Source organism: Mytilus edulis, chromosome 2 (assembly GCF_963676685.1).
Source record: "Mytilus edulis chromosome 2, xbMytEdul2.2, whole genome shotgun sequence".
NCBI classification, from domain to species: domain Eukaryota; kingdom Metazoa; phylum Mollusca; class Bivalvia; order Mytilida; family Mytilidae; genus Mytilus; species Mytilus edulis.
In genome coordinates, this window is record NC_092345.1 from 96,158,672 (window position 1) to 96,175,637 (window position 16,966).

The following is a 16,966-nucleotide window of genomic DNA, read 5'->3' on the forward strand; positions in this document are numbered from 1 at the left end:
GCCCTGACACTATTCGTCCGGCTAGCCGGACAAATAGCCACTCCGTTTTCATTTTTTGTAATCTCAGTGCGTCTTTATGAAATCTCAGTGTGTAATTTTTGATTCTCAGTGTGTAATTTTCAATTCTCAGTGTGTAATTTTCAATTCTCAGTGTGCGTTTTGAAGTTTTTAAATCTCAGTGTGCTTTGTTGTAATTTTCATGCAGTGTGTAAATTTTTCGAAAAATGGTTTAAACATAGTTTTGACGAGAACGGCTTGCCATATATGTTCCTTATGTCGTAACTACAATACCTTTCCCTTCTCATGAATGTGACCTACCGAATTAATTAAACTATTTACCGGATTACCACATGTGGAGCAGGATCTGTTTACCCTTCTGAGATCACCCCTAGTTATTTGTGGGGTTATTGATGCTCAAGTCTTTAGTTTTCTATGTTGTGTCTTCTGGCTCTGGTCGGTTCCAAATCATTTTCTATAAATCATTCTGACGGATTCAATTTTTGTGGAGCTGTATAGTAGGAAAATTCAAAGGGGGTGTATTTTGTCAGTCAGATTTTTCAGTTTTAGCACAAAGCACACACATTTTTTTTTTATAGTTTTCAACGCTACCAATTTTTTTTATTTCAAACTTAAGGTATTAGGAAAGGCTGGATTCCTAACTATATTTTTCTGTCATCAGCTTGACCGTTTACGGGACGTATTATAGTATACCGACATATATACCGTTGTCCGTTTGTCCGTCTGTCCGTCTGTTCGTCTTTTAAGCATGTCGGTCTAAACCTTAAAAAACTTTAAGCAATTTGCATAAAACTTGTTTATATCTATTGACGTGAACTCCTTTTCGTTTTCTATAAATTTAGATTTTACGTTTCCGAGTTATGTTGGTTTTTTTTTCATTATAAAAAGGGGGCATTTTCCAGTTTTCGGACAAAAACTCCACAATGCTTTCAACAACTTTCAAGAAATTTTGGTGAATTGTGACATGAGCTTGCTTTCGATTTTTATAAATTTTTGATTTTATGATTCCGAGCTACAGGGTTTCTTCATAAAAAGGGGGATTTTACAGTTTTAGGACAATAACCTAAAAAATGCTTTCAGTAGTTCTCCTGAAACTTTGGTGAATTTTTTATATGTATTGCCGAAATTAAAAAAAAAATGAAATGCAAAAAAAAAAAATATATATAATGTCAAAAATAAAAAAAATAGATGAATTTGAGGACTGACAAAACAAAAATATTTTTTTCTGAATTTCCCCCAGAATAAAGAAAAAAAGTATAAATTTGACAACGCGCAGCAACATCGAAGTTAAAAAAATGTTACACTGGAAATTTTTCATTACCAATTTTCAATTTTACGTGACATCCTGGTTTAAAAATGAGTAAAGGAATTGTTCCTATAAAGAAATAACTACTATTTGTTCTATATATAAACGATCTCCCAGACCAGGTAGATTCTGATGCATACCTATTTGCAGATGACACCAAGATCTTCAGAATAAACCCAAAATGACAGACAAATTTTACAAGAAGATTTTAACAAGATGAATCCTGGAGTGACAAATGGCTACTAAAATTTCACCCGGAAAAATGTATACACATCCTTGATTTTACGTGCATCGTGATTTTCAAAGTCTTATTTTGCGTGCTCGTTTTTTTTCCAACTTTTTTAAAAGCCGTAAACCAATTATCATCATAAATGTGTAACTATACTGAATCGGGAATATCAAGTAAAACAAAGAGTTAATATATACACTCAGTCACAAAAGGTTCAAATAAAAGTATTTAATTTTTGTGCAACGTTCTTTAAAGAAATTATTTCACGTTCAACGTGAAATTATGTCTTATTTCACGTTTTTTTCGTGCAAGCACCCCTCTTAACCACCCTCATAATCAGGCCTATATACTTCTTCTTCTCTGTATTAGCTTCCTTTAAATAGGAACACCTCTAATATATATATTATTAGAGTATTTGGGGTAAATTTTGAAAGATTTTTTTCTGGTTGTATGTAGATAACTATGTACAGCACACTATGTAGGAGGTTTTCTTTCATTTATAGGTTGTTTTTATATATATATACAGACTGTTTTATTTTGTATCTTTTTATTTTATTTTTATTATAATAAAGGAAACGTGCACCATAGCAGTATTTACATGTGAGGGTCTTATATACATGTTTTTGTTTTTGTTTTAAAACTTAACCATACAATATTTAAAAGTTGTACAAAAACAAAATAAGTGTCTATAGTGATAGTAGTTATATATATATAATTCTATTTTTTATAAAAGGATAGAGTTATAGATTAATTTTCTAAAATGAGGTTACTTAATTATTTTAAAAGGAACAAGTATGTATTTTAAAAAGTAAAAATATATATTGCATCAATTTTAATATGATAAAATATCTCATAATAGTGAACATCAATTTTCTTGACTGGCGATGTGGAATTTCATTGATACAAACTAGAATCTTTTATCTAATTAAAAAGCTAAAAAATAAAATAAAAATAAGACAGTCATTAAAAACAAAGTTCTTATTCTTAGTTTCAGTATCATGTAATAAATTTACTTTGTTTTAAGTGGAAAATGTGGTTAAAAATATTTTGGCACCATATAAAATTATCATTTATAATACAGGAGCTTGTCATTAATTTTAATTATTTTAATTATATGATAACATTTCTCATTTATATATATGAGACAATATCTGAAAAAGTCTAATTTTTGGAAATAAGAAAAAACAACAAATTTTTTTTTAGACCCAGTATTTTAATAGCACAAATCGAAGAACACACATTTGGGGATCTAGGAACTGTTGTCTGTAATTCAAACAATTGTTTAATAAGGAAACAATGGCTATTTTAAAAATGGTACAAAAAAAATCCAGTTCTTTCCTGTTACCAAAGTGAATCAATTTTAAAAAGTTTCTAATGGGAATAAGGAATAAGTTTAAGACACTATTTGTGGTTTACTAGTATATCCTGCAATAGTTTATCAAATGCCAATTATTGATTTTAGCATTTGCAATACAAAAGGTTTAGAAATATACGTAAATATAGTCAGATATGTCGGTAACATGAAAGAATCTTGAGTAACAGCACAACGGTAACAGGACAGAGTTGGTAACAGAAAGGATTTTTCTGCTTTACTTTAATGTTTAAGAAAAATAGATCATTTTAAATTGGTCACAATTGGAAGATAACAGCAAACAATGTCATTTATCCTTTGAAACTGTATTTGCAAGATGAAAAATCTGCCTAGGTAATGAAAAATTCTAAAATAAATTCCTTTCTGTTACTATCTACTATACTAGAATTGCACAATGTTCTCTGCTGTTATCAAAAGCAAAAAACCTATTTTTTTATTCAATATACTGTATATTATTTTGAAATTTACTTAATATGGTGGTGATAACTTATATTAAATGAAATGGTTGGCATATAGTAGATTAACTTTTCGATTCTTCAGTAAAATTGTCTTGAACATCCTTCCTGTTACTGATGATGGTTATGCTGTTACTTTTTATCAGGTAACATGACAGAACGTAACAGAAAGGAATTACGCGACAGTTTTTGTCCTTTTTATCACATTAAATGTAAGTGTATTTCCTGTGACATATAACTTTTAAAAAGATGATATAAAAACACACTTAATGCTGTGGTGCACACTTAAAAATATTCTCAGAAAGTGTAAGAAAAGGCTGTAACAGGATAGAACACCAATAAGTATTTTTCTATAAATTCTTACATTGGATGGGCTTGAATTTTCAAACCTGGCCGCCTTTCCAACTATTTCTTTATACTAATGCATTCAGGAAATGATGCTCTTCACAATACATAATGGGAAAATAACTCTTGGTCTTGTAAACGTTTCCACAGGTAAAAAAAACCCAGTGGTAACAGGAGGGAAATCACCCCTGGGGACAAATTTTTTTTCTGTTAAAATTTGCAAAATTTTATTACATGCTATAGTTATAACATAAAAAGACAAATTAGGGGCAAGTTTATTATATAATATATCATATATGTGAGAATCGGACGCCTGTTTAATTAATTTGGATATTATTTGAATGATTTAGTTTTCCAAAAAACACAGGGGACAACATGATTTTAGGGGGGGTTGAACATTTAAATTACAATATTTTATTGGAAGAAATATAAGAATGAGTGTTTAATTGGCAGGCCATGGTGCATTATATAATTTAGTTTATACTGAAACTTAAAATTTTCAAAAAAGATGGTCGAATAAAAAAATAATTGCTGGTGAAGTGCGGGACATGGAAATTAGACTTTTTCAGATATTGTCTCATACACATCCTTGGCCTAAAAGACATCGTAAAAATAACGAGGAAAAATAAGGAAACCAGTTGTACTTGATAGCCAATCAAAACTGACTCGTTATTTCGGTTTTGTCTAGGTTTTTCATATCATTCCGCGTTCCGAAATTTAGCTGGTCCTGGCGTCCATTTGCAGACCGGTTCCATCATTTACAGTCGAAATGCAGACTGCTGAAGCTGTGTGTTTGGACTGCTGTGTCTGTGGAAGGGAATCAAAAGAGATGCGATTGATTGGATCGAAAAGAACTATAAATTTGAGTGAATTGTTAGCAAAATACGGTGGCATTTCTAAGCAACAGGGAAAGATTTGTCGAAACTGTTTCACCAAACTAAAAACTGTTCATAAAAATGCTTCAAAGATCCGGCAACAGTGCTTGAACACCCAAGCAAAGACAAAACAATGCCATCAAGCGTTGCAGTATGTATAATGATAATGACCAGGTTTTAGATATATATGAAGGCTTTATAGACACGTACATGATATATTCCTCCTTACTTTGGAGCACCACCACAAGAAATGGTGTAAAGGACATTAGTTGATACCCAGGCTATATATGGACACTATTTTCTTCCGATGGACTCTATATTCTTCCAATTGCCAATATTTTTATACTAATGACAGAATGGCTAGTGCCTGTGGCTGCTCACAGTACAAAATTATATCATGAATATATTCAATATACATCTACATGTAAAATACAATCGGTATCTGGTTCCTTTGCGCTCAATACACTTTCGCACCCTACTTCACAACTTCACACCTCGCATGTTCCAACCCTACATGTTCTGACCCAATTTTAAATCAAATTCCTGTTGAATAATAAGAAAATCATAATTGTTGTTTTTAATTGCTTTGATATAAATACTGCACGTATTTAGCTTGAGGGGGGTGTAAGGAGGGGTCCTGATCCCAAAACCCGGCTTAAAAATATGAAATCTCAAGGTCCGGGATTTAAATAAATTTAAATCCCGACATCCTGAAATTAGAAAAAAGAAATCCCGGATCCCGAAAGGGTCAATCCCGAAATCCTGAGCTTAAAAACACCTGATCCTGGAGTCCCGATAAAGGTCCTATCCCCCCTCTAGCTTGGTATGAGTAAAACATTGTTTTTAACAGCTTGGCCCCTTTGATCTGAAACAATAAAACAAAAAAATATAGAAAACACTAGCCAAAACATGATTAAAATCTATTTAACACAAAAAAAAAAAACATTGACATAATCTCACTTTATTTTGAAACAAGAATAATTTTTTTTAACAATACACTAGATCCAAAACATCATGATAAAACGTTGTCTCAGTTTATTTTGAGACAATTACAACAAATATACTTATAGGAATACACTTGCCAAAACTTGATTACAAAGTTATTAAACACAAAAACACTAAAAATTGGGTGCAAACATGATTTGGCGCGAATGGACCCTGTTTCAATACAATCACAAGCTCACCTCCAAATAAAAAAGTGTCTACATATACTGGGGCTATTATATTATACTGTTAGTATACTATAATAATCCCAGCTATATATATATACAAATAACATGAATAAGGGACCAAAGTACATGAAAGCCAAAAGACAACTTTCGAGTTCAATGCATTTCCGTCAAAAACTTTAGTGAACATCATTCAATGTTTAGAGGCATCGTCACTTCCTTTCCAATGTTGAGTGATTGGTTCGAAAACTATGATGCTATATTACATGTACACGAATTATTCGTCAAATTGAATTCTCATAATTGACAAACAGCACTGCTGTCATTACGCATTAGGGAATTGTGATTAAGTACCTACAGAACAAAAATATTTGTAATTTATCTTGCACAATAATGATCACCAAGACATTTGATGAACGTTCATAGTGCAGGGATACAGGCAATCCCCTCTATCTGGTAAATGACGTCATAAAGGCGTGCATGATTGATGAGTTTTTTCCAGTAAAGGACAAACTGGAAAGAGGTCTACAGGGACAAATTTGGATTGGATAGTATCCGATAACCAACTGATCATACTGTTAAATTGGGGTATTAAGGGGGGGGGGGGGGGGGGGGGGGGGGGGGTCTGATCCTGGATCCTGCTTATTGTTTAGTGAGAATCCCATATCCCACTACTCGTTGCCATAATGGCACATGTGATTTCCTTTGTCCCACAAGACTTTACTGAAGCATGACTGGAGAGGGCCCGCCCTTGGCTTAGGTCAGTCAGGACTGTCCAAAGGATAGAAATGTCAATGAAATTGAATTTTGAATTCAAATGTACATCACTACATGTCTAAAATTTCAACCCCATTTATCTCTAAAAGTAGCATATGACCTACAGTAGATTATTTATAACATTTATTTGAAATACAAAGGTGAAAAAATTACTGTGGGATCAAAACTGTATCAGATGCCCTGAAGATGTATTTACAGCTACATGTATATCATCTTCGCTAGCCAAGGATTACGATCAACTCCCGTTCTCTTCACCCTTGGCGGATTGAGATAAAATTTCGGAGACACAAGGTAAGGATTTTTATTGGTTGCAGTCGAAACTCGCTGCATCCAATCAAAAAGCGCCTATAACATGATCACGTGTAAATGTAGAAAGTGTTTGTAAACAATTGCCACGTGTTTATTGTGCAACAAGTCTTTATATTCTATAATCATACGACTATATTTAGTGACAACTTGAATGTTTTTAATCAAAAAGAAAAAGTCCTGTGTACAAATGTATGTTTCATGCACAAAAGCATGAATGTTGACGTATATTTTCATTTCTGGCTTTATCAAGCGTGTAGGTTCTAGACGCTACCGTGTTTTTACCTCCAAATTGAAAAGTTCAAGTGCTACCATTGGTCAAGAATAATGTATTCGGAATGGGCGTGACTTTAATCTTCCGATAGACAGTCAGGGGACTTACTGAAATAAGTGATTTTTAAATCACTTATTTGAGTAGCAAATTTGAGGTTTTGTCACAAATTGGAATTTTGTAGTTTTTTCAAAATTTTAAACACATAGGTTTAAATAACATCTTTTAATTAGTAAAATTAAAAAAATATGAACTTTTTGCTTCTTTTAAGTAGCAAGGTTTATGCCTTTGATGCTATCATTTACCTTAAAATTCTATTTTAGTTGAAAAAATGCTATAATAATGGCTTTACATAATGAACTGATACTTTCTTCAAAGATTTTTCACAGCAGTGGGAGTGTTTTTCCTGTGAAGTTCAAGGTTTCATCTTTCAGATTATGTAATAAAATTCTACTGTTCGCGATAAAAATTTCACTGTTCGGGGGTGTTGAAATTAGTGGGAGTTATTAAAAGAATGATACTTAAAGAAGTGATTTTTGGGAAGGAAATTGAGGTCTGATACTTAAACAAGTGATTTTTATGTCATTATCCTAGATTCAGTACAAGGTCATCACCTGAAATGACCTGGTCATCCTAGACAACACAGATGTTGGTTCTGATAAGTTTAGAAACATAATTAGTCCCTGGATCATTAGTATTCTATATTTAAAGCTACACTAATATTAAATCACTTCTTCTAGTGATTAATTTGTACTACTTAAATAGGTGATTATTAAAGAAAGACAACTCTAACTTCCAACCTTTATGGAAATAATGTTACTTGAATCAGTGATTTAGAAAATCACTTGTTTAAGTAAGTCCCCTGACTGATAGATGGCGCAACATTACTTTCACAAATCTTGGCTCAATCTGCCAAGGGTGAAGAGAACGGGAGTGGATCGTAACCCTTGGCTAGCGAAGATGCATGTATATACATATTTTGTAAATAAGAACAATTAATTAACATTGTCTATAATAACAAAAAGTTTTGCTTTTTTTTCCAGAGCATTATTGACCAATGTAAATGAAGACTCCATTAAGGATGGTAAAGAAATTTATGTTCAAGTCCAAGCTACAGAACTGGCAATATTTAAAGAAGGTATATATACATATGATCTGCATTTTACAGCTTTTTATATAGATTTGTATAAACTGATCTCTTTACAGTGTATTTCTTGTTATTTGAATGCAAAATTGCAAAACTTTGTAAAGTTGACCTTATCCCTATTCTTTTATACGATTTCTCCCCTTATTTTGTAAAAGCAGATAGTTTTCAAAGTGTACATGTTATTATGCCCAATGCAACAAAGTTGTAACTTGGGTATGATGTGTTAAACCAATCAGCCCATCAGTTCTTTTAATGCATTGTGACTCCTCTGAAACCACACAACTGAAATTCTTAAAATTTTAGACATACATACTAGTGTGTAAATGTGAATATCAACATGAAATTATGATATATTTTTTTATTGGAGTTATGCCCCTTTGGACTTAGAATTTTGACTTAAATATACTACATTGTATTGCAACAGATTGTCAGTGCACCCGAAAAAAACACAGAGTTTCATGAAACTTTGTAGTGTGGATGTACATATCTACATGAAATTTTTATCAGTTGAATTTTGTAACAGTTTAAATATGAGTCTTTGAATCTTGTGTAAGATTTTGTTTGCACAGTACATATGTACAATGTGGGAGCAATGTGTATGTGAGAATGCTCACATAGGTTCTTTAGATCAGTGACATATATAGTAGCATATTAATCTATTGCAATAAAAATCATAATATCTAATAAAATTTGTAGATTTAGCTAACAAAGTCCTTATATTTGTATAAAGTAACATTCGTTTATAGTGGAAAATTGTTTTAACGTTGAATAAGCTACAGTTAAAAATTGCTTGCTGGTCCCTCTCTGTGATTACCATTATATTACACTGGTTCATTTCCCAATCAATCTGTCACCAAGGGAAGATAAATAAATCGATTTTCGCTCATAGTCTTTTTCAAAAATGATGAACGGTTCTTTATATTGGTATGTAATCATTTTAAACGTTTCAAATTTATGAAATTATATTCGTACATCAATGTTTTTGATACACCAATAACAAAAACTGAAATATATTGAATTGATACATTTTGTAATTATTCAAAATTATATCAGAAACCTAAACTTAATTATAAAATAATGAACCTGTTAAGGGGAGAGAATACTCGCATAACTTTTTCGAATTGGCACATAATACAACGAAATGTCACTCTTGCATACAAATGGCACATCAATATAATTAATTATCTGCGAAATCGTCCCCCACCTTCAATGATGATTCTAAATTATAAATATAACCAAAAGTTGTTAATCTATAGATAGTTAAGACTAATGAAAGCTAACCCAATGTAAAAATATTTCTTTGCAATTTTTTAAAACTTCCTCAGAAAAATACTCGAGCCACTTGACTTTCATAGCTCAAAATTAAAGTTTTTACACAATATTTGAATAAAGTAGTTGAAGATTATTCGCTTCTCAAAGTGTAAGACGCAATAAAAATCGTATGCTTGCACCATCCTACCGAAATACGGATTTAATTATATTAAGTCCTGAACATGTCGACATTTCTTCGTATATTTTGAACAAAACCGGTTTTAACCAAATCACAAGTACGTGTTAAGATCCGACTAAATACCTATTTTCCTATATGGTCAGGTAAAGTTGCTACATATAGAACATAAAATATGTGAAAGCAGCAGTGTTATGCCAACAGTTGGCCTTATTTTGTACAAGTTTTTACTGTTTTTCTCAATGGTAAAATGATATTTCAATTTTGTCACATATATATGGTCCAGGAGTTCAACTTATTGAAAATAATGGAATTCATCTGCCCAAAGTTGTAGTTTCTGTAATGACCTGAATGTAGTTGGAATTAAAGATATTTGAAAAGATATTTGATAACTAAAATTCAATTGAGATTTACTGAGTAATTGATGAACATTAAGAATGTGTCTCTGAGAATACTTCATTAAGTTGTTCAGACTAGTTATTTCTCCAGGTTATTTGAATTCACTGTAATAAAAGTAGGGATAACAGCCATTATTTACCTTATTATATTCTAATTGCGAAGTTTTATTTTCTTTTACAGAGAATCTAATGCCTGAAGAACTGATCTATAAGCCAGTTACTATTGATATGAAAGAAAAAATAAAATATTTGGAGATGGAAGTTCTACAGTTGAAATCTGACCTCCAGTACTTACGGGAACTCCATAAAACACACATACGCATAATGACCAATACCTGCTTAGAGAACATGCAAAAAGTTATGGTAAGACAAATCACATAAACAAAATATTTATCTATGAATTACTTCACAATTATTTTTGACTTAATTGATTTATTTATATTCTCCTTATCCTGAAGATTTTAAAACTTATTGCTGCTACTGGAAAATAAAAGAAAAAATAGATTCTGACCTGATACTTTTCTTTAGCTTTATAAACAAATCCAATAAAATATGGAGTGCACAATCGTCACATCACATTTAAAATTTAAACATCAGTAGTATTTTGAATGACACATAAGACCTTTTTTTTAGAATGATAACATACACATTCACCTCGAAAATATCTTTTAAAAATGATTTTATTTTATCTTCATATTGTCTTATTTTTATGGCCCCACAACAAAGTTGTCGGTGCCATATAGTTTTACCCTTGTCTGTAATTCCGAAATTCTGTAATTCTGAAATTCTGTCATTCGGCAACAGCCCATTATACAGTTTTTTTCTAAACACTTTCAGATATTGGGCTGATTTTTGGTATGTGAGTTAACCATGATGAGTTACAGATCAAGTTTAAGTTACTTCCGCTCTGCTAATTTTTGTCAAAACTATGGGCTTTAGACTGTGATAATTTGTTTAAAATCCCAGTTATACAGATTTTTTTCTAAAGGCTTTCAGATATTGGTATGATTTTCAGCATATGAATTAACCATGATGAGTTACAGATCAAGTTAAGTTTTGTTCCGCTCAGCTAATTTTTTCCGAAACTATGGGCTATGGACTTTGATAAATTGTTGAAATTCACAGTTATACAGACTTTTTTTCTAAACGCTTTCAGATATTGTTTTGATTTTTGGTATGTGAGTTATTTATGATGAGTTACATATCAAGTTTAAATTTCATTCCACTCTGCTGATTTTTCCAAAATTAAGGATTTACAACTTTGAAAATTGTTGAAAATTAATTTTTCTATACGCCTCCAGATTTTGAGCTCATTTTTGATACAGAGACTACCATCATGTTTGTGTCCACATGTGTTATTGAAATTGCAGATTTTTCAAATTTTTGAGACGGGGCCATTCATGTCGCTTTGACACATCTAGTTCTGCTATTTTGATTGGCAAAATCATTTCAAAAGTTATCAATCTTCAAAGTTATCAAAGTTCCAAATATTATTTCACATGCTCTCTAAGACAACAGTGAATCAATTTTAAGAGACAACAAATGAACCTTTATTAATAAAAGCATACAAAAGTAGATAAACAATGGTATCTTTTTGTAAATTTATATGGTTGAGTGTGAAGCCCTTCATACAAATGATCATTTGTATTTCTCTTTGCACCCGAAAAAAAGTACAAAAAGAAACATTCAATTCTTAATTAATACAGTTTTTCTTACTTTTTTTTCAGAATAAAGTGTCAGGAATAACAGCAAATGAGTCGCAACATGAAGATATATTGGATGATACAGAAATATCTATCAATAAACCATTCTCATCCAGGTTGGTATACTTAATGTGAATAACCTAGAGTGAAAATTTAAAATTGACTACTTTTTTTCTGATTTTAATTCATTTTTGTGCCCCTCCTGTAGCAGAGCGGGTATTGAGTGACATTCTTGCCTGTCCATCCCGTACATCCCTTAAATTGGTTCCTATTAGCCTACTTTACTGATCATAAGTTATGCTATAAATATAAAAATTTCTGTTCCGTAACTTTAGGTTGCCTATACCACATGTTATGTACACAATGCTTATTACCACAAAAAACGCAGATCAAGTGTGAAATTGAGTGGAGTCTATTTTTTTGTTCCTCAGTTATGCCCCTTTATAAACAGAAAATTTGTTATTTCTGTTCTCTGATTGGATCAATTTTTAGCTCACCTGGCCCAAAGGGCCAAGTGAGCTTTTCTCATCACTTGGCGTCCAGCGTCCGTCGCCGTCGTCGTCGTCCGTCGTTAGCTTTTACAAAAATCTTCTCCTCTGAAACTACTGGGCCAATTTTTTCCAAACTTGGCCACAATCATTATTAGGGTATCTATTTTAAAAATTGTGTCCGGTGACCCGGCCAACCAACCAAGATGGCTGCAATGGCTAAAAATAGAACATAGGGGTAAAATGCAGTTTTTGGCTTATAACTCAAAAACCAAAGCATTTAGAGCAAATCTGACATGGGGTAAAATTGTTAATCAGGTCAAGATCTATCTGCCCTGAAATTTTGAGATGAATCGGACAACCTGTTGATAAGTTGCTGCCCCTGAATTGGTAATTTTAAGGAAATTTTGCTGTTTTTTGTTATTATCTTGAATATTATCATAGATAGAGATAGACTGTAAACAGCAAAAATGTTCAGTAAAGTAAGATCTACAAATAAGTCAACAGGACCAAAATGGTCTGTTGACCCCTTTAGGAGTTATTGCCCTTTATAGTCAATTTTTAACCATTTTTCGTAAATCTTAGTTATCTTTTACAAAAATCTTCTCCTCTGAAACTACTGAGCCAAATTAAATCAAACTTGACCACAATCATCATTGGGGTATCTAGTTAAAAATTGTGTCCCATGACCTAGCCAACCAACCAAGATGGCCGCCATGGCTAAAAATAGAACATAGGGGTAAAATGCAGTTTTTGGCTTATCACTCAAAAACCAAAGCATTTAGAGCAAATCTGACATCAGGTAAAATTGTTTATCAGGTCACGATCTATCAGCCCTGAAATTTTGAGATGAATCGGACAACCTGTTGATAAGTTCCTGCCCCTGAATTGGTAATTTTAAGGAAATTTTGCTGTTTTTGGTTATTATCTTGAATATTATAATAGATAGAGATAAACTGTAAACAGCAAAAATGTTCAGCAAAGTAAGATCTACAAATAAGTCAACAAGACCAAAATGGTCTGTTGATTTCTTTAGGAGTTATTGCCCTTTATAGTCAATTTTTAACCATTTTTCGTAAATCTTAATTATCTTTTACAAAAATCTTCTTTTCTGAAACTACTGGGCCAAATTAAACCAAACTTGGCCACAATCATCATTGGGGTATTTAGTTTAAAAATTGTCCCATGACCTAGCCAACCAACCAAGATGGTCGCCATGGCTAAAAATAGAACATAGGGGTGAAATGTAGATTTTGGCTTATAACTCTGAAACCGCAGCCTTTAGAGCAAATCTGACAGGGGTAAAATTGTTTATCAGGTCAAGATTTATCTGCCCTGAAATTTTCAGATGAATCTGACAACCTGTTTCTGGGTTGCTGCCCCTGAATTGGTAATTTTAAGGAAATTTTGCTGTTTTTGGTTATTATCTTGAATATTATTATAGATAGAGATAAACTGTAAACATCAATAATGTTAAGCAAAGTAAGATTTACAAATAAGTCAACATGACGGAAATGATCAATTGACCCCTAAGGCGTTATTGTCCTTTATAGTCAATTTTTAACAATTTTCATAAAATTTGTAAATTTTAACTAACATTTTCCACTGAAACTACTGGGCCAAGTTCATTATAGATAGAGATAATTGTAAGTAGCAAGAATGTTCAGTAAAGTAAGATGTACAAACACATCACCATCACCAAAACACAATTTTGTCATGAATCCATCTGCTTCCTTTGTTTAATATTCACATAGACCAAGGTGAGCGACACAGGCTCTTTAGAGCCTCTAGTTTCAATTTTAAGCAGGATACATGAAAGGTAAATGTGCAACAAAAATGAAGTTAAGGGGTTAAGATGAGGGTCAGGTGTAAAACCCTTTTCATTTTGTAGTACACACAAATTGGAAACCGCTGACATCATACTGATTTTTATCATTTTTAAGTTTTACCCTTGTCCGTCTAAATGTACCTATTTGCCTCAACTAAATGTTATGAAACTTTTACACAATGCTCATTACCGCAAAACACAGATCCAGTTTGAATTATGGTGGTGTCACTTTTACCATTCTAGAGTTATGCTCCTTTTCAAAAAAAAAAATGCTGAATTTATCGTTTCTGTTCTCTAACTTAAGTTTGCCTCAAATAAATGTTATGAAAAGTAATCTGTAAATTTAGAAATTATTGTGTGCGTTTATTACTCCGATTTTGTCATTTTGGACTAAAATTTGATTAAAATTTTTGCGATATTATGACAAATCTTGTTCAATTTATATAAAAAATGTCTAAATGCATTTGAATGGGGACATGTAGGTGCAACCTCACCTTTGTCCTGGATTAGGAACCCCCCTTTTTAGAATGTCTGGATCTGCCCCTGGCATCAGTTTTACAGTTCTTGAGTTATGTCCATTTATAATTGTGGGGACTATCTAACTCTAATAAATAAACAACAGCTTTGCAGTTTGACGTTTACTAGTTACTAAGCAAAGATAAGGAGACGTCGCCATATGATGTCGACCTTAGATACAATGTGACTTCCGATATGTTGCAGGTCCGCGGTCTTCTAGACAATAATGTTGTATGAAAGGGGGCATCATCTGTGTCCCAAGGACACGGTTCCACATTTATTTTGTATTGAAATATGTGCAATTTTGGATCATCTTATATAATTTCAGAATTAGAGGCTGTTCTTCAAATGCTATGGATCACCTATACTGTAAAGACATTAATATAAAAGTAGAGCCAGAATCTGACATTGATGATACTCCAAACCATTTCCTTCGTACTGATTACATTGATCAATATCAAAACTCACCTGTCACATTAAACACAATTAAAACAGAACAACAGCCTCCTTCTTTAGGTCTCAATATCAGTAAAATAAGAACTATATCAGGGGAAATAAGCGATGATGTTATAGAATACAGTACAACTATGTCTCCTAAGAGCAAAAGCATTATTAATGTAAAGAGAAAAAGAACAAGTGCAGATGAAGAAAATGATAAGGACAAGGAAGTAAAGAGCTTGAAGTTAAATAACATTGACCATCCGAACATTATTGAGAAAAAAACATCAAAGGTCAGTCTGGACACAAGTGTCACCAAACCTTTTGTTGTAGTAGGAGAACATTATAAACAGATAACTCAAAACACTTCCCAGCAGTTACAAAACATTTTAAATTTGAGTCAATTGAATATGAAAAAAGAAAATATAGCAATAAATGAAAATATGATACAGACACACAAACCTATCATATTCCCTGTGATAATTCAAAAAGCCCTTCCTGCAGGGTCACAGATTTTAAGAAATGAGTTGTTAAAAAAGGATGTCATCATTGGTGGTTCTCCATTGAAAACTGAAAATATGAGTATGAAAAACCAAGTTGTATTTAATGTTAACAGCAGTCCAAATAAAGAACAAACAGAAAAAGGAAGCTATTCAGCTTCATTTCAAGTTAAATACCACAAGATTTGTCCAAAACCCAGCAAAGATGTTGATGTCTCAAAACTACCAGAATGTGGTAATGATGGAATGGAAGTCAAAGCAGAGGAAATAAAAAATTATTATCCAAGACCACAGCTACCTATACCCAATAAATCACAAATCTGCTATGTATGTGGAAAATTTATAGAGAAAAGAGATTCAATGACATCTCACCTCAAAACCCATAGTGAGAAAATGTATAAATGTAATATTTGTGACAGAGCCTTTGTTAGAAAGAATCACATGCTGGAACATCTTAATACTCATTCAAGAGAAAAGCCATATGTATGTCATTTGTGTGGTAAAGAAATAAGATTTGAATCATCATTTATTAAGCATATGAAAATTCATAAAGGGGACAAAAGACATTCTTGTGATGATTGTGGAAAACGCTTTATGGACAAAAGTTCATTGTTAAATCACATACGAAAATGGCATGATTCAAACAATGGGAAAAATAAAAAACAAAGAACTTTTACATGTAAAACCTCTGGCTGTGGTAAAAAATATCTAGACATTTGTGAGCTAAGAAAACACCAACTGGAACATCCTTCTGAGAAACATGAAACTGAACCTAATGTATGCCCAGACTGTAATGAAAGATTTGACAATGCGGAAGCTTGTGAGAAACATATCCCTGTTCATCTTGAAAATCTTCCATATGGCTGTGGAACATGTGGGAAATCATTCTCTAAAACTGTTCATCTTCAGACTCACATGGCAGTTCATACCAAAAAAAGTAGATTTCGTTGTTCAACATGTAGTTTGGTTTTCTTCTCTGGAAAATCTTTTACTGAACATGTTAAAACTCATAAAGATACCGAAAACATGTGTAATGACTGTGGCCAGTCATTTCCTGATGTTAGAACACTAGAGGATCATATACCTGAACATAGTCGTGAAGATTTATTGTATGGATGTGGATTTTGTGATAAAGGCTTCAGTAAACCATCACATCTGAAATATCACATGAAAAAGCATGAATTTGATGAAGAAGATAGTCTTAGCTTAATGAAAGAATGAAGGAATGTTGACAACCAAACAACAAAAGGTTAAATTGTGTTGTTTTTTTAAAGTTAATAGAAAGAATTTGCTCAATTATTCTTGTGTTATCTTGTATTTTTTTCTTTATCTGAGTTTCTATTATTATACCTATTCATACTTTACCACAAGTAAAGGA

At 32.2% G+C, this 16,966-nt stretch overlaps 1 protein-coding gene across 1 annotated transcript; it reads left to right on the forward strand.

The window, feature by feature from the left end:
- The first annotated feature begins 4,401 nt into the window (after positions 1 to 4,401).
- LOC139513573 (uncharacterized) lies at positions 4,402 to 16,887 on the forward strand. Its single transcript, XM_071302201.1, has 5 exons — positions 4,402 to 4,751; positions 8,167 to 8,261; positions 10,297 to 10,478; positions 11,843 to 11,934; positions 14,979 to 16,887. The coding sequence occupies exons 1-5, from the start codon at positions 4,495 to 4,497 to the stop codon at positions 16,807 to 16,809; spliced, it is 2,457 nt and encodes an 818-aa protein (XP_071158302.1). The 5' UTR covers positions 4,402 to 4,494; the 3' UTR covers positions 16,810 to 16,887.
- Positions 16,888 to 16,966: the final 79 nt, after the last annotated feature.

What these genes read in the sequence shown, in the direction of transcription:
- LOC139513573 (XM_071302201.1), top strand. Translation starts at nt 4,495, where the DNA reads ATGCAGACTGCTGAAGCTGTGTGTTTGGACTGCTGTGTCTGTGGAAGG. An exon ending in CAATGCCATCAAGCGTTGCA is followed by an intron (nt 4,752 to 8,166) that starts GTATGTATAATG and finishes TTTTTTTTCCAG; the next exon opens with AGCATTATTGACCAATGTAA. An exon ending in AGAACATGCAAAAAGTTATG is followed by an intron (nt 10,479 to 11,842) that starts GTAAGACAAATC and finishes CTTTTTTTTCAG; the next exon opens with AATAAAGTGTCAGGAATAAC.